Here is a 24,475-nt window from a genome sequence, read left to right as displayed (position 1 = left end):
GCCGTCCCCGGTTTACCTGCGAGGAAGATACACAGGTACTGCGCGGCGTAAAAGGATTCAGCGTTCCATGGATAAAAAGTCGGCACTATTCTCTCGGCGTTAGACCGTCAAATTGTAACTGATGTGAATGGGACTAACAATCGCAAATAACAGTCTTTTTTAGAAAAATTAGTAGGTTCAAAGCAGTAGGCGGTGATGATTTACTAACTAACAGATCAAACAACAAGCACACTGTCGTCCTCACCCTCTTCGGGCTCCTTACCTCCCTCCCTATCCCCATCCTCAACCTCACCCCCATCATCGTCCGTCTCACCCCCATCCTCCTCCTCACCCCCCTCCTCATCCTCATCCTCCTCATCATTCTCCTCCTCTCCCTCTTCCTCCTCCCCCTCCTTCTTCTCCTCCACCAACCTCACCACCGTCACCCCACCTCGCAACTCCTCCCGCTCCCCCACCACCTCCGGCGGGCCCTTCGCCGGCCTCGTCATCAGCAGCTCGACGCCCGCCGCAAACAGCTTGTCGCATACCCGCTCCTTCTTCCACCCGTGCAGGTTGTCGCGCGGCCCCGCCAGCCCCAGCTCCGCCACCCAGCGCTTGAGCCGCCGGATGAGGACCTTGCGGAGCAGGGACTTGGTGGCCGGCTTTCGGAAGTACCGGTCGGGTTGGGCTTGCTGCGGTTGCCGGGGGTGTGATGCCGGTGCGAGGGGGCGTTGCGGGCGTTGTTTGGCTGGGGATGTGGCTGCTGCGGATGGGGGTTTGGCGGGGGGGCTGGGGGTGGGTTGGGTTGGGGGTTCTGGTTTGGGTTGGGTGGCGCTGGCGGCCTGGAGGCGGGAGAGGGTGTCTCGGCTGCTTTCTGCCAGGGCATAGTAATGTGAGGTAGGGCTTGCCGGGGGTTGGTTGCGGTTGTTGATAGGGGTGAAGGAGACCTTGGGTGATCGTGATGGCTGGGTTTGGATCAGTCTGTCCGGTGATGGCGGCGGTGCGGGTCCTAGCATTCTTCGGAGTCTCTTAGCCGGTGTTAAGAGTTCTTCTAGGATCTCCGTGGCTGGCCGTTTGCCTTTGGCGTCGCTTGGAGGAGACGCGCTTGGAGGAGACAAGCTTGAAGTAGGCATGCTTGGAGTAGGCATGCTTGGACCAGGAATGCTTGGACCAGGCACGCTTGGAGCCGGCACAGTAGAGGAGGATGACTTGCGAGGGAGTGGGTGGCGGCCGGGTGGGGTCACTTTCGTGCTGCTGGTCGAGTCAATGTACCGCTGTATGACGCGCATAGCTTGCCGGGCGGCCAACGCGTCGGCCCGCGTGGGAAAGTCCCGGGAGAAACCCCCCGATGTCTCGCCGGCAATGAGGGAGGCGACCTCCCGAACAACCTTGGGTGACTTCAACAACTCGGGGTGTGTGATATAGGGACTGCGAAGAAGACTATCCGGCTTTTCCATGCTTTCCGCCAGGGCCGCATTGATACGCAGTTCGGATGGCGGTCGAGACCGCGGCTTAGTTTGGGCTTGTGGTTGCGGCTGAGGCTCATTAACACCAGGCACATATCCTGCTGCCCGAGCCAGATGCTGCGCATCGTATCCCGGTAGTGCCAGCGGCGGCGGTGCGACCTTGGCCTGCCCCCGCCAGTGATGCCTCGGGCCATCTCCGATACGGCGGGTATGGGGGCGAGTCACTAGCCGGTACCGCTTCGTATTCTGTAGCGTCAAACGGGGCAGCTTGAACTCGTGGGCGTAGAAATCGTTAGGGACCATCGGCTGAAAGTGGTTTTCGTGCTGCAAAGAATCCAGGTTAGCATAATGGCCTGTTATGCGGTTGGGGGAGCAACTGACTACGTAACACAAGAAAATGTGCCGGCTGTTGTACGCGCCGTACGTCTTCATGTCGTAGATCATGTTTGCCCACGGGGACTGGGGGTTACGCGCATTGAACTTGTACAGCACCAAGAACACGCCGTAAACATCCGCCGTAAGCTGGCACATATCCTCACTCGTCCAGCATCCCGGTATGTGCAGCCTCTCCCACATATTGGCCTCGCCTCCCCATATGCCTTCCTTTCCAGCTGGCCCTGTTGCATATGTCCTCATGTTATTTTGGGTCTCCCGCAAATAAAACGCGTGTCGAGGGTGCTTGGGGTTCGATAAGACCTTCTCCAGGTAATTGAGGTGCTCCGCCTTCACGCGAAGCCAGGAGCTCGCATTGCCGTAGATCAGAAGGGCGATAGCCAGCCAGTAACATTGCCCGCTCGCCACGACCTTTCCATGGGTTTCGGGTTCATGCCAGTAGTTTGGATGTTTTATGAACACCACGTGTTCGACCATAGGAAAGCCCTTGAAAAGGATTGGCCGCCCCCCGATCTTGTCGTCGCTCAGGTAGTGGCCTAGCCAGTCTCGCCCCTGAAGCATCGTCTCTTGGTCCATGTGCTCGTATCCGGTCGTTAGGAAGTCAATTTTTGCCGCTTCAAGCTCGTTGGGAAACTCTTCCTCCAACGAGCGCTTGTGTCCCACAGTTTCCCTTATCTTAGAAATGTCCAGCCGCATTTTGGAGAGCGGGCCTGGTAACTGCTGTTCCGCGGGTTCACCGGCCTCGTCTGTTCCGAGGAGCTCAACCAAGGCCATCCTTGACAGTACACGCAGGATGTATGGGGAAATCTCATCAAGACTGTCTTCCAAACTGGGGGCGGCGCCACCGCGCATCTTGATACTCCCCGGATCCGTCGTCGGGGTTGGCCTCGGGGGCGGGGCTTCGGGCTGCCTCCTGGGAGGGTTCCCGGGTGGCTCCGCGCTCTTGACATTACGGTCATACAACGGTAGCGGAAGCAAAAGGCATTTTGAAGGGTCGATGAGCGGCTGCTCTCGTCGGATGGTGTCGAGTTCGCGGTAGTAAAGTTCGTTGGCTAGCAGATCTCTCGCTTCTTCGCTGGCTTGGTCAAAGCACGTCTTCGCAACCGCAAGATCCATGTTGACTAAGAGCGTTCCTGATGCCTTGTTGTTGAGGACGTATCAGTCTGTCACTTATGATCTTGTGGTTTTGTCTGTTTTCCACATGAATGCACTGTGGAGTCGACAAAGTCTGGTCCCAGGCCGGGACCTACTTTAGCTTTTACATGGACTCTAAACACAAAGAGTGGCAATCCAAGGCTCAACCGGCATTTGCCTGATTACTTTCTTAATCCGGTCATGTCGAGAACAAGGCGGTCGTACTTCGTGCTTGACTGGAAAGGAGGGAGAATATTTCTTTGTTCAGATCCCGCCCCGATGCAACCAGTAATCAACAGTTACGAAGGAGAATGGGAACAAAGGGCACTCGGCTTCATCTCAACACCACCCATTCGGGAAACGAAAAAAGGATCGCGAGGTGACCAACTCAGGTAGGATTGTCCTGGTTGACTAAAGGCATCCGTAGCAGCAGCCTAGGCCAGTCAAATAACGGTCGACCAATTCCAAAAGCCATCAGGTCCGAACTATAACCCCCAACATGACCTAAACCAACATTGAGCCCCTTGAAGAAGAAGTAGTCCGCCATCCAACAACCCCAACCACCATCCCCCCCCCCAAAAAGTCCCTCCCCGCGCCTCAACCCCCTATTCCCACCCCCTGCCCCATCCTCCCCTTCCATAGGTATTCCACACCCCTCCTCAACTTAAGAGAAGCAGGTGCACTTGCAGGTACTCCAACCAATGAAGCAGTTGGAGCCCGTGATGTTGGAGTCGATGGTCGAGCACTTGTACTTCTTCTGCTTGGCCTCGCCGATGCACTGGGCGTTGCAGCGGCCGGCCCAGTCGTTCTTGCAGCCGCCGCTGGCCTCCCACTTCTTGGTGGCCAGGATGGACACGTCGCCCGCCTCGGCGGCCTCGGCGGCCGGGGCGGGGGCGGGGGCCGCGGCGACGGCGGTGATGAGCGTGGTGAGGAGGAGCGTGAACTTCATGTTGGGTGGTTTGGTGGTGGTGTTTGGTTTGGTTTGGTTTTTGGAGTGTGAGTTGTGTGTGTGAGGTTTGGATGCTTGGAGTGATGGTGGATGGTGAGTATCGATCAGTCAACTCGAGGAAGAGGTGCCTTTTATGCTTTTCTGGTCCTCATCCTTTGCTTTCTCGAGAGGTAAGCTCGTCGTCCTTTTCGTCCGCCAGCCCCTGGCCATCTTCCTTGCCTCTCATCTTGCTCAGTTCTACGTGAGCCAGTCGTTCTCCTTGGAGTTCTGAATTATGACTGCACGTTACAACAACGGTCGAATGCTGACCCGGCGGAGGTTGGAGATGTTGCACGTAGACGGAGTCTGGGTTGACGATGAGTGGGTGATGGTGTTGCCTGAGGGCCAAGCCTCGCCCCGTTGCAAGGGTCAGCAACCGCCGACAACCTATGCAAGATACGGACGAGTGAGGTTGAACAACCAACGGTTGATGGGCCACTTGCTCGGCGTTGGTATGCTACGTCACACTCGATTTGTTGGCGAGTCACAATAGCGGACTGGGCGCTGATCATATCTGGACCGCCTTCTCAAATAGGGAGGCAAGTCCGAGGCCTGTGGGGTTTAGTCTAGACCTTAAATCCTACAAAGGGCTTTTTTGTCTGTAGTCTTACTTTTTTTTCCGTCTTAATGTCATCAAATCCGGGGAACGGAAGGTTATTTCATCTACACAGCAGGAGTGGGAACTGCTGATGCCCGGGGTATAACTCTCCACCACGGGGTCCGCGGACACTCGCTCGCGTGACAAGCTTCCCGAATCGGCGGTATTGCCTGTCACAGGTACCGATTTGCGATGCCGGACTTTCTGTTGATGAAAGCAAGGGCGCCAAATTGTCAAAGAACCTCCCAGTGTCAGCAAGAGGGGAAACCCAGAACCGGCAGGCCTTGGAGCCACTTGCTGGCGGGACAAATCCCACAACAAAGGCCACCCCCGCCGGGGTAGTATTGTGTACAAGAGGCTCAAGTGAGTTAAGGCCGCCCTGGAACTTCCATCTCGGTCGTCCATACTCCTGGATGCATGAAGAAATGCAACGTAGACCGCCCCCTCCCTAGCCCGAAGCCCACGAAGGACCAAGAATACAGCTTTACTCGGTGTCTCGCTTGAGAAACGTGTTGATTCGCCGAGAAGTGTACTTGCTAAGCCATCTCATCCAGTCAGCATAGCCCACGCCAGGAATAGCTGTCAAGAGTGGGCCGTCTGACCAGTGACAACGGCAACTCCGTCAGAAAGATGAAGATCATAAAAGTCCTGACAAAGGGACCTTATGTCGATCACACCGTAATAAATAACCAAACTCGAAGCTCTGAAGGCCGACAAGCGGACGGATGACATTGGGGCGGGAGAAAAGGCTCGAGATGACGCGTGGGAAAAATAGGTATGCAGAGGGAAGAAAACAAGATTGGTATCATTTGCAAACTGCTCATCTATAAAACCAGAGCCCCCTCATAAAGCCCATCATTCCTCCGCATTAGGCATTGCCAAAACAACAGCAGACTCCCTGCCTCGATATCCCAAGAAATTGTCATAAAAAGACACCAGGTAATAAGAAAAAGGGATGCAGAAAAAGCCTCGCCTAAGGATGCGACGGTGGCTGCTGCTGCTGGTTGTATACCGGTGGCTGGGTCTGCGAAGGCCCATGGCCCGGTGGTGGCGTCGGCTGTCCCGAAGGCACTTCCGTGGTGCCCGTCTGGGCCGGCGAGGGTGCAGGGATGTAGGGTTGCTGCATGCCTTGCTGCTGCGGCTGTTGTTGTCCATCACCCATCTGCGGCGCTGGCGCAAACCCTGGCTGCTGCCCCTGCATTGGCGCCTGTCCTTGGGGAAAGGGGAAATTGAAACCCTGTTGCATGGGATACGGCTGCCCGGGGTACGGCTGCATGTATGGTTGCCCGGGGGCAGGTTGCATGTATGGTTGTCCTGGAGCAGGCTGCATGTACTGTTGTTGCGGGTAGGGTTGCTGTCCAGGCTGCAACATGTAAATCGGTTGTTGCTGCGCAGTGGCTTGCGGCTTCTCAGAGCCATCTCCCGGCTGGCCAGGCGGGAACTGACCGGGCGGCGGCGCCGCAACAACGACAGGGTTATTCCCATCCGGGTTCCCGAGCAACTCGACGGGATACCTCCAGCGGAAGCCGTACTTGAACCAGTACTTGATCCTGGTGCCGGCGCTTAGTGTAGCCCAGTACTGCTTCAGAAGGACCTGATCCTCGGGGCTGCGGGCCTTGGACTTGCGCGTGAGGAGGATGAACCACAGCGACATGATACACCAGCAGATGGTGCCCAGGCGCAGAGCGCTGCGGCCCAGCATCATGCGCCGGAACCAGCAGTACGACTCGATGAAGCCGATCAGGAAGATGGTGGGGATGAGCACCGCGATCACGATGACCCATGTTGCCAGCGCCACGCACCCCGTGTACGCCGAGCACACGTTCCAGTCCCAGTCGTCGTCGCCTCCACTCCGAGAGCCCCCGCCGCTGCCGCCGCCCCTCGCGGTGGCGGTCGGCCCGTAGTATGCGGGACCGGTCGCCGTGGGGTTGCGGCAGTTCTCGACGAAGTATGAGTAGTAATAGTTGCTCGTCGGGGTGCCCGTGGGGCGTGAGGTCGGTGGGAGAAGAGTCGGGTCGATGAATTTGGTCACCCAGGTTACCGTTTCCGTTGCCCGGGTGTTTGTCCATACCGAGGTCGCCGTCGAGACAGCCGTCACGTAGGGCCTGATATCATACGGCAGGTAAACGGGGGAATGGGTCGTGACGGTAAAGGGCGTGGGGCAGGACGAGGGAGCCGTCCAAACCACGGTGACCGCGTAGTCGGTGAAGACGTTACTAACGCGAGTGGACGATGTGAAAACGTCCCCAGCGTCGACTGCGTTCGGCCCGACGAAGACGCTGACGATCTCGAGGTCATCGTAGGTGTAAGTTCTGGTGGTTGTGGAGATGGGATCCGCGGTGGGCGTGATCGTCGGGTCAACAGTGAGGGTTTTTGTGGCGGTATAGTACCGGCAGTCTTCGACGCATGTCGAGTACAGCTTCGACGAGGTCTCGGTGAGCACAAAGTACGAAGTGACGGTGTAAAAGGAAGCGAAGGCGGGTTGAAGATGTGAAAGAAACACAGCGAAGAAGGCCAGGCGGGCCATGATCGACGCCGTTACTGTCATGTTTGCGATGCTTCACGACGAGCTTGGTGGTGTTGCGGCGTCGGCCCCAGAACCGTCAGAGGCCGAGAGCGGGTGGGTGGCAACCCCCCCATCTTGTATGTCTTAAATTTCGGATCGCAGCGCGACCGCGTTGAGCAGCATGTTGCTATTCTGAGCTAGCCTCACTCTCAAGGTGTGATCGCGTGCATGGCAGGCTTGGCTCAACCTCGTCTACACTAACAAAGCTGCGTAGCGGCAGACGATAAAACTTGCTAGTGAGGGGCTCTCACCCCCTTGCTCGTCACAATGTGCCCTGTCCCTGTCTAAGGCTGTCTTGGACTGGTGCCAAGTGCTCGGTTCCCAATCAGCAGCCGCACTGCCACAGATTGGAAGAACCGAGACCGTAAGGGCGGCGCAACTCTCCGCCGTGTGACTGGACTTGGACTTTGAAGATAGCGGACAAAGACGAGCTTGGCTTCTGTTTGGCACTTTTGTCGGCGACCCGATCGTCCGTTTGCGTCGCTGCCACCAGTCGGAGGGTTTAAGTTTTCCGAGGCAGCCCGAAAGCCACGGCATGAACTGTTCGTGTTGCGGAGGGCCGAGAAATCTCGCCTCGGGGGGAGGAAGACGGCCGCTGGTTTGACCAGAGCCGCAAACTCCACACCATTCCAACCAAAGTCCAGGTCCCACGTGCTCCAGTGCGAGTGTCAGCACTCTCTTGGAAACTCGCGGGGGATCGTCGCTTTTCTTTCCTTGTTGAGACCTCCTCCCTTTCGGCCACACGCGCGCATTTTTTGCGCCAGGGCCAGGGAGGCTGAGGGTTGCTCCGCCAGCACAAGATGCGGATTTTCGGGTTCGAGTTAAAAATGCGCCTGGGGCACAGAGAATGGCGTGATGTTCGCGTTAACCTTATTTATGTCTGTAGTGGACACCCCTGGCGCCGCCGGGTACTCCCCCCGTGTGGCTTACAGAGGAGTAGAAAAGCAAAAAGGGGCTAACCCTAACCCTTTACGAACAGAACAGCATGGGGACGGATGGCCGCCCACGCTCCCACTCAGGGCATCGTAAGTAGGTGAAAGTAATGGGTAGCTTAGCATAAACGTCTTGTCGACAGGGACGGATACAACCGTGTTCGTTGCTGCCGTCCCCGGTAAACAAGTAGTCTTACAGCACTATATGCTTCAACCCTCGGTTTGCTATCACAGTTGGGAACGACTCGGAAGTTACTAGGCTACCTAGCTACTAATAATTAGCACCAACCAACCTTGGATTGTCCCAGTTTGGTTCCCAAGTTGTTTAAAAGCCAGCTACGCTAGCGTCAGCAAGCCCTTAATACGGTCATTGTTCACGGCCCAGGACAACCAGCGAATGTCACTCCTTGTTAGCATCGTGTTGTTTGATAATAAATATTAGATTATTTCATAACCTGTGTAGCCCGTTAGTCATGATGAAATACCTATCCTTCATGTCAAAAAACATCGCGTAAAAACAATACGCCTGGGCCCGGCCAGCAGTAGAACTGCTTATCCCAGCTCGGGCCCCGTTCCGTCTCTATCAAAGATCCAAAACGTAAATCAGCTCCCCTCGGGGAACCTGCGGGGATGACTAGTATGCATTATACCATCATCCCCCGTGCCGCCCCCTACATGTAGTCATCATCATCATCATCACCAAACTCCACACCCCACCCCGGCTGACGCTCCTCGATTACCGACAGGTACTTGAGCGTGAACACCAGCGGGTAGACCCACAGCCACGGCTGGTGGCCATCGTCTCCCCCCCAGTCTCCCCTCGCCAACGGGCACAAGCTGCCCTCATCCCTCCTCGCGTCCCAGCACTTGGCGTACACCTGGGCGACGAACCAGGCGACATGGCAGTTGAAAGCCCAATTGCGCTTGTCGCCGGTGGCCCGCCGCAGCTTCTTGAACAGGTCGTCGTCCTCCAGCAGCCGCGTCACCGCCGGGATCGACAGGAACGCCCGGCGGCGGTATACGCGCTGCTCGACCCGCCGCGTGACGGGGTTGGGGAACTTGCGTGTGGTGGCAAACAGCGGAAACTGCTGTAAGCAGTCCCGCCGGAATTCTTGCCACCAGGGAAACACCTCGTCAGACTTGAGCCAGTTAGTGACGTCTTCGATAGATTCGAATCCGCACTCATGCCTGATCTTGTTTAAGAAAGGCTTGATGTTGTGGTTGATCGTGAACCGGGATCTATTCGCAGGGTTGCGTATCCTGGAAGTGATGCGGTTGCGATGCCTGGCGACGAGGAGGGGCCCGTTCATGGTAGCTTCCATGTTGGTTGACAGTGTTCGTGGTTGTGCTGGGAGCGTGGGTGGGGTGTGGTTTGGTGAGACTGGTTGGGTACCTAGATTTGTTAGTTAACCACCAATCGTGTCTGAGGAGACATCCTCATCCTGATCGGGATTTTGGAGGTTTTTAAACGGAAGGACATGTGAGTAGCCATTTGGCCATCCTAAGCCGTGGTTTCGTGGACGATGTAGTTGTTTCGAAGCTACCAGTTTTAGTTCCGGAACAATCACGGTATACGTACCTAGGTATATACACCAAGAATAGCTGTAATCGTTCTTTCAGTTCTTATTATCTTAATTATCCTAGAACTTTGTTACCCTGAATGAACAGGTCAAGATTCCAACATACCAGTCACATCACGATGGGGTGAAACGATCTAATCCTGTATGGTAGGGTAATCCCGTTCGAAAAGTCTGTCAGTGGTGACGCTAGAAAATAAGTCTTATGAAGAGTCTTTATTCATCTTAACCTTTGTCCAATACTTATCTATTTTTCGTTGATTTGTCCAGGCTATAGGCACCTGGACAACTTTGAGAGTGAGCATCGAGCGCTACTACTGATCCACAACGTCGAGTAACGCCAACAGTACCTAATAAGCATTACATGAAGCTGAGGGTTGTTGTTGTTAGGTATCAATCCACTAGGGTCATCGTTTTTGGTTAGGAATAATAAGGATTTTGTATGCCATCACTCGGAGTTAAGGCGGCTACGGCGTCTAGCTGAAGCGGTGCATATTATCCCGAATACCCGTTGCTGGTGCCATCTTATCGGCATGTTACTTGACATGAGTCATCTTAACTTGTAAACTAACGACCAACTCTTCTGCTTTCTTGTAAAAGCCCCCCATCTGGTTAAAACAATAAAAATAGTTAAGCCGAAGGCATCTCGTTATCCAATTACCATCACCATGTCCGTCTACGCCCTTGCGCTCTCTGCCTCCCACGAATTCACCAAGACCCCCGTCCCGCAACTCAACCTCCTCACTGGTCTCGGCATTGAAGGCGACTGCCACCTGGGCGCCAGTACGTCTCATCCACGTATCCATTTATATCATACTTTTGTTTTATAAATTACCTACCTCATTAAACAACTACTAAACTTCCCCCGCACCCACCCCCAGCCGTCCAACACCGCAGCCGCCTGCACATAACCCCCCCTCCCGCCAACCTCCGCCAAGTGCACCTCATCCCCAAAGAGATCCTCGACGCCCGCGACCTCGCGCCCGGCCAGATCGGCGAAAACGTCACCACCGTCGGCATCGACCTCCTCGCCCTGGGCAGAGGAACTAAACTACACTTCCTCCCCACTCCCACCACCACCCCCAACAGCGACAACAACGACAACGAGAGCGACAACAACGCGGACCTACAGACGCCACACGCGGTCGTCGTCATACAGGGGTTGCGCAACCCGTGTCCGCAGATTGACCGGTTCCGGCCGGGGCTGAAGGAGACGTTTGTGGTGCGGGATGGAGAGCGGCGGATTGTGGGGCGCACGGCGGGTGTGATGGGGACGGTGGAGGTTGGCGGGGAGGTGAGGGTTGGGATGAGGGTCGTTGTGGAGGAGGCTGAGGGGGGATTCGAGGCTTTGGAGTGCGTGTGAGGGGGGGGTCACGGCTGGGTGTTGGGGTTGGTGTTGAGTCTTTCAGGGCAGATATTGATGTTGTGTGGGACTACTAACTACCATTAAGGGGTATAGGATATCATGAGGTACATCCATGGCTGAAGGGGTCAGACTTAGAGCAAATGACAAATCAGTCTGAATAATACCTACTGATTTATTCCAACCCAAGCATTCCTCACTCAACACGCAAACAAACCAATCAACAACCCCTCGCGGCACCCGCTTCATCTACCTGCACGTCGGTCGAGATTTCTCCAAATCCGAGCCGTCATCGCATTCATCTCCCTGACCCGAGTTTTCACCCGCACCACATAGGCCTGCAGCGGATGAGGAGTTTCCCGCGGCAGACGGCAGTCATCGGCAGCAGCAACCGAGGCGAGATAGGGCAGTGGGCGGCTGGTTGAACTAAATCTGGGATCCCGATCTCAGCGCAGCACGTTGGTTGGCCCGCCTGCCCGAGGGGGGTCGGCAGGAGTTTAGCCAAAAGTTCCGAAAAGCCACCACTTCAGTTAATAACCACTGCCTGTCCCATCTCTGGGTCCCCCGTTCTCATAGGGCAGCTCTGAACTGCCTGCCGATCCTGGAACTGCCGCCAAGTCCAGCAGAATTGCCCGGGTTATTGAACCTGACGTAGCAGTACCGATGTCAGACGAACCAAGGTCCATACCGACGACCCATACCCCCCTTAAGCCCCCTCGAGCTTTTGGCACCGTTCCGGTCATTGCCCTGTCAGTTGCCTGTACCCCAGATTTCAATTTAGAGTTAATTCGGAGCACTGCCGAGAATGGAGCCGGATAGTTGCGTGCTGTTGGCGGGAGGGTGAAATGCACTGCATGAGGAAAAAGTCCCCAGGTTGGTTGGGTGTTTTTGTGCGCTGCAGTGCGCGCGTGAGCCCGTCCAGCACCCGCTTTTTGCCTAGGTGAGGAGGGCCCCCTTACCCTTTCCGCCCCGCTCTCCTCCTGCCATCGTCGTCGTCGCCGAGGGCGGTTGCTGAGCTGCTGTTGCCAGCCGCTGTGACCATGTCTTCAGGAAACTTCACTTTCCACATCGACCCCGTACGGGCTGCCGAAAGCAATGCCACTGTTTTCACCGCCGTTGTTTGCGTCTTTTGGGGTCTGGCGTTTGTTACGGCGGTGGTTCGGTTCTATACCCGCGCCGTCCTGTCGCGTTCCTTCGGCAAGGATGATGTGTTTATGGTCTTGGCTGTGGTGAGCCACCACCTTTCTCGTACGATCGGAGCTGCCAGGACACCGAGCTGATCATTGCAATTGCTGCACAGTTGTGCGGGATAGGGGGACTTGCCTCGTGGATTGTGGCATGCAAAAACGGCTACGGAAGACACATCGACACCATATACCCTAAAGAGTTCCTGACGCTACTCGAGGCCCAGTTCTACCAATCCGTCGTTGAGGCTTCCTTTGCTTTTGGGTTCCTCAAGATATCAATTGCTTTGTCGCTACTTCGCCTAAGCAGAGGAAGCTGGTACAACAGAATCCTATGGATTCTGATCGGTACGAGACTACCCCTGAGTTGCTGAGTCCTCAAGTTGCGAACCGTTGTTATTGACAGAAATTGGTAATAGGTTTCACCTGCTTCTACACTCTCTTCTCCTTTATCACCTTCCTCACATATTGCAATCCTATTGCAGGGCAGTGGAACCCGTCGCTGCGGCCAAAATGTTACAGCAGGGTGATCTACCGTAACTTTGGGTTGTTCAATGCCGGTCAGTTGTTTCCACACTTTACCAAACCACGCAGTATTTTGCTCATGCTCTTGGCCTTTAGCATGCAACATCGTAACCGACATTTCCTTTGCCACGCTGCCGATACCCCTGATATGGAGTTTACAGCTCCAGAGACGGGTCAGAATTTACCTGATCGCTATTCTCAGCGGCGGATATTGGTGAGGAGCCTCCCCCGGCCTGGTGCTTCCATTGTCTCCTGACTGGTGGGCAGCGCAGTAGGGTTGGGAATAGCAAGAGCAATATTCATCATTGCTTACGTCCACGAAAATGATGGGACCTTGTAAGCTCTCAACATAACCCATAGGTATTGGGCTCCAGCTGACCGTTTCATACTACAGCTATCCATGGGCTCCCTTCTTTGCATCGTAGGTTTAATATCCAACTCGCCAACTCGAACAACACTGCGATGCTGACACTGGCCGACCCAGGATCCAACTCGACATCGGCATTATCGCGGCGTGCGCCCCGACTCTCCGCCCTCTTCTCGGCCGCGCCCTCAGGCTCTCCACCACCTTCGACCCCTACCGAGGAGCAAACTACTATCGAGCAGGCAAAGCTCTTGACAGGCTTCCCATTACCGGGAACCCGGCACGGAGATACCTACGGCAGACCACCTTTTCGGGGCAGTTCGAATTGACCAGGGGGCAGAAGCAGTGGGCTGCGGCGACCCATAAAGACTCGGGCTTCTCAACCACCGCCATCCATGCCGAACACGTCGAGGTCAAAGGGGAAGCCAGCGGAGAGAGCATCGAGGACGCCATATTGCCGCTAAACGACCCCGAGTTTGAAGGAATCATCAAAACGACAGAGGTCAAAGTTGAAAAGTGAACGAACAAGTACTGCAGATTGGAACAACTATTTCCATTTCCCTCGCGAGCATTATTGAGCGGCTTTACCGAAAAGATGAAGCAGGCCCGAATGGATGGACTTGGCCAACCCCTTAACGAAGCCACGACGAAACGACGACAAACACGAGGCCAGATCAAAATCACAAAGCCGGGCTAGCAAAACCGGTTTAATCACCTTGTTGAGAATCTCGACTTTCTCGTCTAGAGCTCAGTCTTTGCCGCCCACCCTTGAGCCGGGAACTCAGCCGGGAGCGCACTTGCCAGCAGGGCGCAATCAAAACTCGGCGCCCGGGGGCTGTCACCGATTAGCCGGCGGGACACGATTTACTCGGGCCGAGCGAGAGTGCAGCAAGTATATCCATACTGAGTCGCACCAAGCTTCTGCTATCATCTCAACGTTGGAAACTCGCACCCACTGTTCGCAGATGTAACAAGACGGCCTGAAACACGACACGCTTAAGCACGATTATGTATCTATAGACAACAGTCATTACCTTGTTGGGTACAGGGCTTTCCATTGGAACAAGAAAAGGCAACTACGGGAGTCCGAGAGGACGAGGGGGCAGAAGGTTGTATTTCAACGGCGTGGTTCAACTCTTCGCTCTGTGACAGCTCGCAGGCCCCAAGGATAATATCAAAATCAAAATGGCTTGTAACAATAATAGGGTACGGCTTTCACATGAGCGAAGTTTGTCGAGTACTGGGTACGGGTTTTCACGTCGCATCAAACGGCTGGTTTCAGCGATCTGTAGTCGTTATCAGGGAACAATTTGAACCCACAAGGGTAGGTACCTAGTAATGAAATACAAAAGTTCAAGCTTTTCAATCATTGACTTGAGAAGGTCGCAAGCGAGTTGAGTAAACCCACCAGAGGCCTTCCCGCGGCAGGCACAGCTCTATAAACCGAGTATAACATGATGAAAAAAAAAGCAGATATGGGAAGGTTCAAGTATGAACTCACACCAGCGTCGCACTTTCTAGGCTAGACTTCTAACAAAAGACATATAATGTTACTTCAACCCACAAACAAGGAACTCCCACTTGCTCCTAGAATTTCATTTGTTAGCCCCCTACCCCCTATTATCCGATCCATCAACCCGACAACATCATGTGCAAAGCATACACCGTCCACTTCGTGAAGCCACCCTGCACACCCTACTGCGGCGGCCAGCTAACCACGCGCATCCGCCCCTGCCCCTACCGCGGCACGCCCGTCTGCAAGCCCGAGCCCGACCACCAAATCAAAGTCAGCTACCGCTGCGCCATGCACTTCCAAGCGACCGTCTACCCCAACGTCGACGCCTTCACCCGCGACATCCTCACCCACACCCTCCCCAACACCACCACCGACACCGACAGCAGCAGCAGCAGCCCAACAACCAAACTCGACGCCCTCGACCCTGCCGTAGCCACGCACATCCAACAATTCGGCGGCTGCACCTACATCGCCTACCAGGAAGAGTACTACGAGGCGGCGCGCACGGCGACCTACATGCAGCTGCACGGCGGGGCGCTGCCGCCCGGGGTGGAGCAGCTGCCGCGGCGGCACGGGGCGATCCTGAGGGGCCTGTACGCCAAGCTGCGGGAGGCGTACACCCGGTTCTGTGACGGGGAGCGCTGGGTGGCGGTTGGGGTGCCGATGGAAAGGCAGCCGGAGAGGGGACGGTTCTTTTATAAGTATCCGTTGCTGGGTGGGGGGTGTTGGGAGCAGGTGTTGGCGGATGTGAGGGGGCAGAGGGTGGCGCATTATTCGTTTGCGGATATTTTTGATGGGTTGGGTTGGGATGGGGAGGGGAGGGGTGGATCGTTGTCGCCGGGGGATGGGGGGGTTGGTGGGTATGGAGAGGATGGCAGAGTGGCTTTTGAGGAAAAGAGAGGGCCGTTTTGCGTGGACGGTCTAGAGGGCCTGGAGGGCTCAGACTCGGACTCCTAGTATGGGGACGACGAGGATGGGGATGGTAAGGATGGGGATGAAGTTGACACGGGCACAGATGCTCCCGGAATAAGAGAGCCGCCGGTAGGTGATGATAAGAACGGGTTGGCCAAAGAAGAGTTTACGTGGTAGGAGAAAGAGGGCAGACGCCCCTTTTGCGACAAGGTTTGCATCTTTACTCACGCTGGTCCACGGTAATTGATAAAGCACAAGCGAGGTTATCATAGCGAATAAATGCTTCAACACGATACTGTAACCTGCCCAGGAGCAGTTCAATCCATTGTTATGTCGGAAGATCATATCACGCCTCGAAATGTAACAGGAAAGTTCAATAAATCAACACCATACTCTGCCCAGTAGTGTCATTTTCCAATCCGCGGCCTTGTTGAACAATCTGCCGTCCCCTCCAGTCGCCAGCCTGGCCGTGGGTTTCACCCCTGAATCCAAAATCACAAACTCCATCCCGACCAAACAGACCAAATAAACCAGAGTAGTACAAAATCCTCATACCAAGTCATACATACATAATCCCAGCCCGAACCACAAGATACGGAGTACACCAAACCAAAACCCCGAAAGCCAACCCGATAACTGTGAACTCCCTCCGTATTCCTATCTGCCTGGTATCACAGCCCAACCCAACACACAAGTTGTGTACCCAAACCAACTCCTCTCCCGTATGGTATCAACCCCCCTTTCCATGATCTCAACCCTGCTCCATCCCTATCGGCGGCGACTCCCCCGACTCCTCGCCCTGACTATCCACCATCCCACCCACCCCCAACCCACCACCACCCACACCGGCACCACCACCGCCCCCCCTCTTCCCCTTCCCCCCACCCCCAGCCCCACCACCACCACCACCCTTCCCCTTCAACGCCATCAACGCCATCCGCGCCTCATTCCTCTCCCTGCGCAGCCTCGCCTCGGCCTGCTTCAGCTTGGGCCGCTCGGCGCCGAGGAAGTCGGCCTGGGAGCGGGCCTCGTCGCGCTCGACGCGCAGGCGGCGCTCGACCTGGCGCGCGGCGTACAGCTCGTTGCGCGCGGTGCTGAGGCCCATGCGCGCCTCGTCGCGCTCGCGCGCCGTGCGCTGCAGCTCGGCTTGGACGGTGGTGAGTAAGGTGTGCAGTTGTTGGGCGTCGGCGGGGTTGATGTTGGTGAGGTTGAGGTTGGAGGGGGGTTGGGGTTGGGGTTGGGATTGTGGTTTGTTGGGGTTGGTGTTGGTGTTGTTGTTGGTGTTGCTGGCGGTGTTCCAGGATAGACCCATCGTGTCGAGGGTTAGGCCGCCCCCGCCGGCTGTGCCGTTGCCGCCGGGAGGAATGGGATAGCTGGTGGGTGCAGACCGTGGAAGGTGGGCGGGTGGGAGGCCATGGTCGAGGCTTGGGCCGAGGGGATCTGTTGGGGAGAGGTGATATGGCTGATGGTGTCCCTTGAGGCTGCCGTGGACGGCCGAGGGAAAGTGCGGTTCCGTGGCTGAGTGGACGTGGAAGTCCTCAGGGGACGACCCCGAGGCGAACTGGTCGTGCCCCAGATAGCCTGTGAAGTCGGGGCCGTCATAGGCGAACGGGTCGTCGTAGAGGCCGACCATTGGGTGCGGCAGAGCGCTGGTCGCTCTGCCTCTGACACGGTGGTGGTGGTTGTGGACCGGGTGAATTTAGGCAAATGTGATCGCAAACCCAAACCGAGCAGCTGGGGCGTACTCACTGGGGTTCGATGGACCAAGGAATGCCGTCAGCTCCACTATTTCGATGTCGGTTAATAAATGCCGTGAGTGAGATGTCTAAGTTGACGTTTTGGACGGATGGGAATGTTGCAAAGGGAGGCCAGAATGTGTACGAGCTGTGGTGGACTGATGAGGGTTGGATTCGGCCCCGGCTAAGATGGAAAGGGGCTGCAGCAGTCACACAGCAGCTTGGACCTCTGACGAACTAGACCAAACCAGGTCCAGACAAGCCGTTTCAATGCCGGAACCAGGGCATCCCAGGAAGCCGGTGGTGCTCAGAAGCGGGGGATGGTGACGCTGTGAGAATGGCCCTGGACTGTGGTTCAAGGGGCAAGTTCTGGTCTGGATGGATGGTGGAGGCGAGAGAGAACTGCCCGCTCTCTCGCCTCTCCGGTCAAGAGGGGCTCCTTCATTCTTTCGGTGAGGACTGCAAATTTGCTCATGTGATCTCGGGAGCGTGTCTCCGCAGAGCTAGACTCGTCAGGTTCGGGTTGCCAAGGGGGCTTCCCCAGGATTCCTTCGGTACGACTTCTTGGCGGGTCATGTCCCTGGTCCAACTCGTCATTGCGCTGGCGATGACTGGCTCGACCGATCCACCATCCGCAACAAACCGGGATCGCTTGGCATCGGGGAGGTGGGGAGATTTTGATGGTGTCGGGGATGGCCGGAGGAGGAGAACGGCTTGCAGGAGAATGGGGGAGAGGTTGATTCCAACTGGGCAATGGACGACGACTCTCTTTCAACAACGGCCCTGTATCTCCGATCTTCTCCGGCACCTGAACTTCTAGAAAGCTTCCATGCTGATCCCGACCCGTCCCCAGCCGTCCATCCGTCTTCCGTGTCTCCACTCACCGTAACTGGAAACGAAAAGCCGCACAGACTGGCCGCCTTCCGCGAGCGGCGCTAGAATCATGCAAGCCCAAGGGATAGCAAGGACAGATTGGCCGCAATGGGGAGGTCGATAGGAGCACGATGCAGCACCTCGCAGATCTGCTTGGTTCCTGACACATGCTGTTTCCTCGACCCAGACATGCTCTCACCTAACCGATTCGGGCAATATTCCCGAGTCACACCACGGTGTTGTTGATGATCGATCCCTAGGTACCTAGCTTCCTCCAGCTTCGCAAAAAAATACGACGACCCGACGAGTGATTTGTCTTGCAGACGTCCAACATTTGCATGGTGGAGACTGGGGAGCACACGGCTGGAACCGAGCAGGAAAGGCTGGAAAGCTGTGCCGCCCTTGCATCTCCATGCTAGCATGCTGTTACATAGCATCATGTCCCCGGCCCGATCCATGTTTTTTTCAACGACAGCGGCCGGGGTACCTGGCATGCTGATGCGCTGTTACCACTTGCTGATGCATGTTCATGTGCTGCCATCGTCTCTGGGCACGGCGGGCTGCACATGGGCGGTGATTCGCCTTGGATGTAGGAGGTTGTCTTCGGCCTCATTGTGATAATTCAGACTGCATGCAGCTCGCATCCCTACACCGCAGCTCGGATACGTGTTCGAGATCAGAGCGCCGAAAAACCGAACGAAATCTGGATGGGGTGAGATTCAGGGATGTCGTTGCTGTTTGTCCGGTTCAGTTTCCCACACGCCAGGAAGTAACCATATGTGATAAGACACCGGGAGACGCTACCTGCACCAGTCGTCGCCGTGCTTGGCTAGCTCTGGTTCATGCAAACACCCTGACCAAATATCCCCCGAAGGTGGCGTTTCTCCTGGAAAATATTACTCATCGCTTCACCACTGCGGTCATGGGTGGTAATCAACCCAAGAAAAACAGACCGGTCCAACAGTCAGCCAAAAGTTTGGCCACATGCTCCTGCTCTTGAGTTGGGGCCAATGTTTGCCCTACGTAGAAAATCAGAAAGAAGGATTGAACGAAGAAAAATGGGTCTACTTACAATGACATGCTACTGTTGTTTGTTCCTATATTCTCAGAGGTCATTAACGTTTTCTATTCGTCTGGGTGTACGAAATATCCATTCAAGGTGGTTGCACACAGCAACTAACAAAACAAGGGCTCGAAAAAGCGCGGTCTTGACTTACACACACCTTACCACGTAGGAAGTCTCCCTCGCAGTTGATCCAAGTCAAGTAGACATCCCAACCTGTTGCTTCCCCCTAAAGAACTTACTCAACCCTCCCAACAACCCCTGCAACCCCCCAGCGCCCTCCTCCATCCCCGCCCTAATCCAACCCGGCAGCTTCCCCCTAATCCTCTCCGTCGCAAACCGCCGGTCAACCAGCACCACAGCCGCATAGTCCGCGCGGTGCCGTATCGCCCGCCCAATACTCTGGTTCACCGCCCTCATACACGCGTTCTCGTAGAAGTCCCTAGCAGCCTGCTTCGCGAGAGCCCGGGCCTCTGCTTCCCCACGTGCCGGGGCGCCGCCAACATCACTCTCCCCATTCCCCTTTCCCTCGCCCTCCATCAAACGCTCCATCGTCGTCGCCTCAATGTACTCCAACCGTGCCTTCCAATCAGGTGAGTTGATATTGGGGTACGGCAGGCCCACGACCACCACGCAGCGGCCGAGGCGGTCCGAGAAGTTGATGCCCTCGGATAACTTGCCGCCGACGACGCTGAGGAGCAGCGCGCCGCCCGGGCGCCGTGGTTTGGTCGCAGGCTGCTGGGTTCCCGCAGGTGGTGGTGCTGCTGCTGCTGCGGGGGCTAAGATCGCGTCGCTGTACTGCTGCAGCACGTCCTCGCTGACGCCGCCCTTGGTTTCGCGGAAGACGGCTTTCTTTCCGGCGAGGCGGTCCCAGAGGGTTGGCTGGGTTGGGGTTTCTTGTGTCTGCCACGCGGCGACGACCTCGTCGAGGTATCCGTGGCTGGGGAAGAAGACGACCACGCCGTCGGGGACCACGGAGCAGATGTTGAGGAGCGCGAGGCCGAGTTGGCGGATCATGCCCGGTTCTCGTCGTTTCTGGAAGCTGAATTCAAATAAATCCGCGTTGGTTGTGCCCGGCGTAGTGGGGGTGGTTGAGGCGAGTGTCCAACCGAAGAGGTTGGAAGATGGAATAACGTGCCCACAGCTTAGCGTCGTGATCTTGTCCGCTGGGAAGCTCGGAAAGAGGTGAGCTTTGTAATCCTCAAACGGGGACATCGTCCCGCCTGCTAGGATGACAGCCCTCGCAGACGATGCGATGGATGAGAAGGCGTGGGTGGGCGATAAAAGGAGGTACGAAAGTTTGATGTCTGGCGGTGTGGTGGCAAGCTTTTCAGAAAATATCCGGCCCTCGGAGCTTAGGTTTGTTAGTGCGGTGAGGAAAGAAACAAGAGTATGGAGGACCGGTGTTGATGGCGAAGGTTTTCCGGGGGTTGAGGACGAGGATTCCTCTTGATTTTCCGCATGACTGACATAACTCTCAATTTTGTATGCCAGCTTGGATTCTTGGATGTACTTAATAAGTTGGTACAAGTTTATCTGGTCTGCACCACGGGCCTTCAAAACCGCGTTCGAGTCGACGATACCTTGGTCGCCCTAGGAGCAAGTCAGCGCTGTCTGAAACAATAAAATCAATCTTACCTTGATGCTGAGTTGTTCATTCAAGCACGCACTCAGTGACTCGATGACCTTCCCCACCTGCGCAATCATAACCCGGTTCTCCCCTTTCAGCTTCTTCCCGAACCGCTTGACATAGATACTCAACATCTGCCTCGCCCGCTTAAGCTCGCTCAAGGAGATTTCAGCCGCATAGACGTTTGCAACCGCATCCATGACATTGTGAGCTTCGTCGATGATGACAACATTTCCCTCCAGCTTGATCCCAAGCGCATCTCTTGCGTTCTTTTGAAGAAGGAGCGGGTAGGGTAGTGTGATCACTTCAGCCCCTGGAATAGCAGTCCGCGAGGCATAATAGGGGCAGACCTGCAACTCTTTGCCAATTCTGTGCAAGTCTTCGATATCTGGGACGGTTGCCAAAGCTGCATCCCGGAAGTCATGGGCCTGCTTCAGATTCTCCGTGTTGGGCATGAAGGAGCATTTGTCTTTGGTTTTCGACTGCTGCAGCTCTGTACATCGGTCATTGATGGCGGATAATGACCCGAGCCGCGCGACCGAAGGGTTAATGCAGAGTTTCTGCCTAGAGGACAGCGGAAGTTGTTTGACTGTTTCTGTGGTCGGTTGCTCCTCATCCTTCCCATTCGAGGATAGCATTTCGGTGGGTATTGAGGGAGGAAATGCCGGGCGACGCAATTCCGAAATGAATTGCGTCAGCTGTGAGTGTGTGCGAGAAGTGTAGTAAATCTGGTATGTCAGCTTGATCTATGCATAAACTCTGATGACAACAACAACCAACCTTCACTTCATCTTCAACCTCCCCCTCACCATCCTCATCATCCCTCCTCTTCCCGCCCCCCAAACCAACCCTCTCCATCAACTCCCTCGTCTCCCTACTCAACCCGCCCTCCTCCACCTCACCCCCAGCAGCCTCCGCACCACCAGCACCCTCCCACTCCCCCACCAAAAACTCCTTCTCCTCATCCACCTCCCTCCTCGTCCCATCATCCGCCCTCACCCTCTTCCTCCCCCCACCCGCGCCACCACCACCCCTCCCCTCCCCCACCCTCCTCTCCTCCAACTCCCTCTCCCGCACCCTCACCCTCTCCAGCGCCCTCTCGCGCTCCTCCCACCGCCGCCCCAGCTCCTCGCGCTTGCGGCGCAGCGCGGCCTGCACCATCCACTCGGGCTCGTCGCGCATGCCGGCGGCGGTGGCGTCGAAGGAGGCCTCGTAGCGGGCGCGCTTGTGGGCGCGCAGCCAGGTGAGGGTGGCGCAGATTAGGGAGAGGGATTTCCCCTAGGTTGGAGTTAGGTTTTTTTTTCTTCAAGTGTTTTTGGCTGTTTTGAGTGGGGAGGGGTGGGAAGGGGTGGTGGGTGAGTGAGTCGGTGAGGTTGGCCGTTGACGTACCGTGCCGGTTGGGCTTTCTAGGATGCCGACTTGTCCGTTGCCCTTTTCGAGGACGTCGTAGACTGTGCGCATGAAGTCGAGCTGGACATCGTAGGGTGTGTAGGGGTGGTGAAAGTCAATGGTGGTGTTGGAGGCCATTTTTGGCTCTGTTTCGGATTTTGGTTCAGTCATTATCAATGAACCGATTCATGGGGTTGCGTCAAGAGATATGGTGGGGAGTATGGGACGAAAATGGAGAGTGGTGGGTTTTAGGAGTGGTGTGGTGCAGTTGTAAACAACTTGCAAGTCGGGTGAAGCAACCGCCGCGAAAGTTTGCGAAACGGCGGTCGCTGCTTGGATAACACCAGAAACAGTCACGTGAGCCCCCAATGGGTACGCAGCCAAGCAATTAATGAGGGATATCAAACACTATATACAGCCCAGACGCCGCAGAGCCCAATACATTGACAGGGCCGATGAGAACCAAACTCCAATTAATGTCCCGTTCAAAACTTTAACATGTCCATCTCGTCGGTATCCTCGTCACTGGCTTCCTCGGCGGATTCGTCCAGCCCCATGCGGAGGAAGTCATGCTGTAGCGCGTCCGCGGCACTGATCCGCCTGGTTGGGTCTAATTCCATGCACCGCGAGAGAAATTTAATCGCCAGCTTCTCATCTTCGCTGATCTTGACCTTGTCGCTCCGGCCGGTACTCCAGAGAATGATGCCTTCCAAACTGTACCCAGATCTACCGATCGTGGGGATCGACGTCTCCATCATACACCCGTGTAATAGCGCAGCACCTTGCATGCGCTTGTTCCCAAAAATGGTGGCAATTTCGATCATCGCTTCGACGTCGTCGGCCGAGTTGAAGAAGGGAAAACGCCGAGATAAGATGGTGAGGAGGATCACGCCGGCACTCCATATGTCTATCTTGGTGGTTTGTTCTGTGCATTTGAAGAGAACCTCGGGCGCCCGGAACCCGCGTGTCCCGGCACGGTTCGCCCGCCTTGAAGGGCGTGTGTCCTCCCGGGCGTACCCTTCCTTTGGTTCGGCACTGAATAGCGGCTGCAGCCTCGCCTTTCGAGTAGCCGAGTCGTCGTGGCAGAGGCAGTGTTTACCGCCATCAGCGCCTTCGCGCTCAGCCAGGCCAAAGTCGACAAGGACACCTCGGCGTGAATCAGGGTCGTAGAGGAAGTTTGTGGGCTTGATGTCGCGGTGGAGAATATTGTGCTGGTGCACGCTTGCCAATGCGGTAAAAAGGGATCGCAGGTAGATGGCCATGTCTGGTATTGTCATTTCGCGGAAGTAGTCGCGGAAGTCCGCGTGCCGGAAATAGGGGAGGATGGCCACAACCTGGTCTGTCGAACGGAAGGCCGTGATCAGGGGACACACCGATTGGCAGCCCCGAAGGTCGTGCAGTAACTCAAGCTCGTTGAGGATGCGGTTCGGAGAGGACGTGACATAGATCTTCTTGATAGCAACGTATTTCGGCTTGCGGCGGCGCTGTGATTGCGACGTGTAATCGAGTATTTCGCCGGACTGGCTCGTGTGGTTCCGAAGTGGCGGCGGCGTCCACTTGTCTAATTCCTTGTCCATATCCCACGAGTTGTCGTGTTTATCGTACACTAAATCCTCGGCTTTGTAGACGGTGGAAAAGGTACCTGAAGGTCAAACGTCAACACGGCGAAGGTGTTGATGGGACGGGAGAACGCGAACCTTCACCGATTCGTTTGATCAGACGGTATTTCTGCCGAAAACCAGCGAAGGAATCCTGTAGCCTTGCCATGTCTTGCTGGAAGTGGCCATCGGCTGGGGCCTCGTCTTCTGAGCTCTCCGAGTATTCGGACTCCTGACCATCTTCTTCCAAGGGCTCGGTTTCTTGTTCTACGTCGTCGTTGACCTGCGGCGCGCTCTCATTCATCTCCGTGTCCTCGGTGGAGGGGACATCCTCGTGGATCCGAAAAGATTGTGCCTCTGTTCGGAGCGATTCTGCCCGACGGCGACTTGCAGAAATTGTTGTCGCCATTATGGGGGATTGTCGATTGTCGGGGGGCACAGAGTGAGACCTGCAAGAAAAGAAGGAAGTCGCTCCGCTCGGCCCGATCAGAGGTTATTGCTGGCGCATGAGGCTCGTGTCTATGGGATTGTGCACTTGTCCAAAGTTTCAGGATCGAATCTATTGGTAATGCATACCGATTGGGCGATGTCGGGCTTGATTTGAGGATTTGGAGACCCTTAAAAAGTTCCGAGAGAACTGTCGCTGGAGCGTCAAGCCCCTTGGAGGGGCAGCGCACGGATCATTTGGA

The 24,475-nt window shown here is 55.9% G+C and overlaps 11 protein-coding genes across 11 annotated transcripts; 4 read left to right on the top strand and 7 right to left on the bottom strand.

Annotated features, from left to right (window-relative positions):
- Positions 1-177: 177 nt before the first annotated feature.
- On the bottom strand, positions 178-2,954 carry F5144DRAFT_635234 (uncharacterized protein; the record flags this gene model as incomplete). Its single annotated transcript, XM_066792612.1, has 5 exons — positions 178-203; positions 263-1,037; positions 1,081-1,230; positions 1,368-1,769; positions 1,827-2,954. 5 exons carry the CDS (start codon positions 2,952-2,954, stop codon positions 178-180), a joined length of 2,481 nt encoding a protein of 826 aa, XP_066647837.1.
- A 682-nt stretch (positions 2,955-3,636) lies between these two features.
- On the bottom strand, positions 3,637-3,921 carry F5144DRAFT_478364 (uncharacterized protein; the record flags this gene model as incomplete). Its single annotated transcript, XM_066785099.1, has 1 exon — positions 3,637-3,921. One exon carries the CDS (start codon positions 3,919-3,921, stop codon positions 3,637-3,639), a length of 285 nt encoding a protein of 94 aa, XP_066647836.1.
- Positions 3,922-5,247: 1,326 nt separating this feature from the next.
- Positions 5,248-7,211, bottom strand: F5144DRAFT_8212 (uncharacterized protein). The gene has a single exon (XM_066793450.1). The coding sequence runs from the start codon at positions 7,104-7,106 to the stop codon at positions 5,532-5,534; it is 1,575 nt and encodes a 524-aa protein (XP_066647835.1). The 5' UTR covers positions 7,107-7,211; the 3' UTR covers positions 5,248-5,531.
- A 1,516-nt stretch (positions 7,212-8,727) lies between these two features.
- Positions 8,728-9,378, bottom strand: F5144DRAFT_597086 (uncharacterized protein; the record flags this gene model as incomplete). The annotated part of the gene is made up of 1 exon (XM_066790848.1): positions 8,728-9,378. One exon carries the CDS (start codon positions 9,376-9,378, stop codon positions 8,728-8,730), a length of 651 nt encoding a protein of 216 aa, XP_066647834.1.
- Positions 9,379-10,182: 804 nt separating this feature from the next.
- On the top strand, positions 10,183-11,001 carry F5144DRAFT_553335 (pyruvate kinase-like protein). The gene is made up of 2 exons (XM_066787794.1): positions 10,183-10,416; positions 10,515-11,001. The coding sequence occupies exons 1-2, from the start codon at positions 10,302-10,304 to the stop codon at positions 10,994-10,996; spliced, it is 597 nt and encodes a 198-aa protein (XP_066647833.1). The 5' UTR covers positions 10,183-10,301; the 3' UTR covers positions 10,997-11,001.
- A 1,035-nt stretch (positions 11,002-12,036) lies between these two features.
- Positions 12,037-13,589, top strand: F5144DRAFT_479037 (uncharacterized protein; the record flags this gene model as incomplete). Its single annotated transcript, XM_066785134.1, has 5 exons — positions 12,037-12,225; positions 12,297-12,528; positions 12,600-12,878; positions 12,993-13,041; positions 13,190-13,589. 5 exons carry the CDS (start codon positions 12,037-12,039, stop codon positions 13,587-13,589), a joined length of 1,149 nt encoding a protein of 382 aa, XP_066647832.1.
- Positions 13,590-14,645: 1,056 nt separating this feature from the next.
- F5144DRAFT_635219 (uncharacterized protein) lies at positions 14,646-15,674 on the top strand (the record flags this gene model as incomplete). Its single annotated transcript, XM_066792611.1, has 2 exons — positions 14,646-15,497; positions 15,543-15,674. The coding sequence occupies exons 1-2, from the start codon at positions 14,718-14,720 to the stop codon at positions 15,672-15,674; spliced, it is 912 nt and encodes a 303-aa protein (XP_066647831.1). The 5' UTR covers positions 14,646-14,717.
- A 574-nt stretch (positions 15,675-16,248) lies between these two features.
- F5144DRAFT_635213 (uncharacterized protein) lies at positions 16,249-17,350 on the bottom strand (the record flags this gene model as incomplete). The annotated part of the gene is made up of 1 exon (XM_066792610.1): positions 16,249-17,350. Exon 1 carries the CDS (start codon positions 17,128-17,130, stop codon positions 16,249-16,251), a length of 882 nt encoding a protein of 293 aa, XP_066647830.1. The 5' UTR covers positions 17,131-17,350.
- Positions 17,351-18,113, top strand: F5144DRAFT_8111 (uncharacterized protein). The gene has a single exon (XM_066793442.1). The coding sequence runs from the start codon at positions 17,571-17,573 to the stop codon at positions 18,051-18,053; it is 483 nt and encodes a 160-aa protein (XP_066647829.1). The 5' UTR covers positions 17,351-17,570; the 3' UTR covers positions 18,054-18,113.
- A 1,254-nt stretch (positions 18,114-19,367) lies between these two features.
- F5144DRAFT_635175 (helicase C-terminal domain-containing protein) lies at positions 19,368-22,516 on the bottom strand (the record flags this gene model as incomplete). Its single annotated transcript, XM_066792609.1, has 4 exons — positions 22,189-22,516; positions 21,580-22,077; positions 20,808-21,527; positions 19,368-20,762 (listed from the first exon to the last, which is right to left on the bottom strand). Exons 1-4 carry the CDS (start codon positions 22,357-22,359, stop codon positions 19,368-19,370), a joined length of 2,784 nt encoding a protein of 927 aa, XP_066647828.1. The 5' UTR covers positions 22,360-22,516.
- F5144DRAFT_8102 (kinase-like domain-containing protein) lies at positions 22,517-24,462 on the bottom strand. The gene is made up of 2 exons (XM_066793441.1): positions 23,886-24,462; positions 22,517-23,830 (listed from the first exon to the last, which is right to left on the bottom strand). The coding sequence occupies exons 1-2, from the start codon at positions 24,193-24,195 to the stop codon at positions 22,674-22,676; spliced, it is 1,467 nt and encodes a 488-aa protein (XP_066647827.1). The 5' UTR covers positions 24,196-24,462; the 3' UTR covers positions 22,517-22,673.
- Positions 24,463-24,475: the final 13 nt, after the last annotated feature.

Source organism: Chaetomium tenue, assembly GCF_020726465.1.
Source record: "Chaetomium tenue strain MPI-SDFR-AT-0079 chromosome Unknown F5144scaffold_1, whole genome shotgun sequence".
In the NCBI taxonomy this organism is placed as follows: Eukaryota; Fungi; Ascomycota; class Sordariomycetes; order Sordariales; family Chaetomiaceae; genus Chaetomium; species Chaetomium tenue.
The sequence above is the reverse complement of the archived record's forward strand: the minus strand, read 5'-3'. Positions and strand labels throughout refer to the sequence as shown.

Excerpts from the sequence above, each read along its gene's own strand:
- F5144DRAFT_8111 (XM_066793442.1), top strand. The coding sequence starts at position 17,571 with ATGGCCCTGGACTGTGGTTCAAGGGGCAAGTTCTGGTCTGGATGGATG.
- F5144DRAFT_8102 (XM_066793441.1), bottom strand. The coding sequence starts at position 24,195 with ATGGCGACAACAATTTCTGCAAGTCGCCGTCGGGCAGAATCGCTCCGA. Across the intron at positions 23,831-23,885 it reads GATCAAACGAATCGGTGAAG|GTACCTTTTCCACCGTCTAC; the intron begins GTTCGCGTTCTC and ends TTTGACCTTCAG.
- F5144DRAFT_8212 (XM_066793450.1), bottom strand. The coding sequence starts at position 7,106 with ATGACAGTAACGGCGTCGATCATGGCCCGCCTGGCCTTCTTCGCTGTG.
- F5144DRAFT_553335 (XM_066787794.1), top strand. The coding sequence starts at position 10,302 with ATGTCCGTCTACGCCCTTGCGCTCTCTGCCTCCCACGAATTCACCAAG. Across the intron at positions 10,417-10,514 it reads CGACTGCCACCTGGGCGCCA|CCGTCCAACACCGCAGCCGC; the intron begins GTACGTCTCATC and ends ACCCACCCCCAG.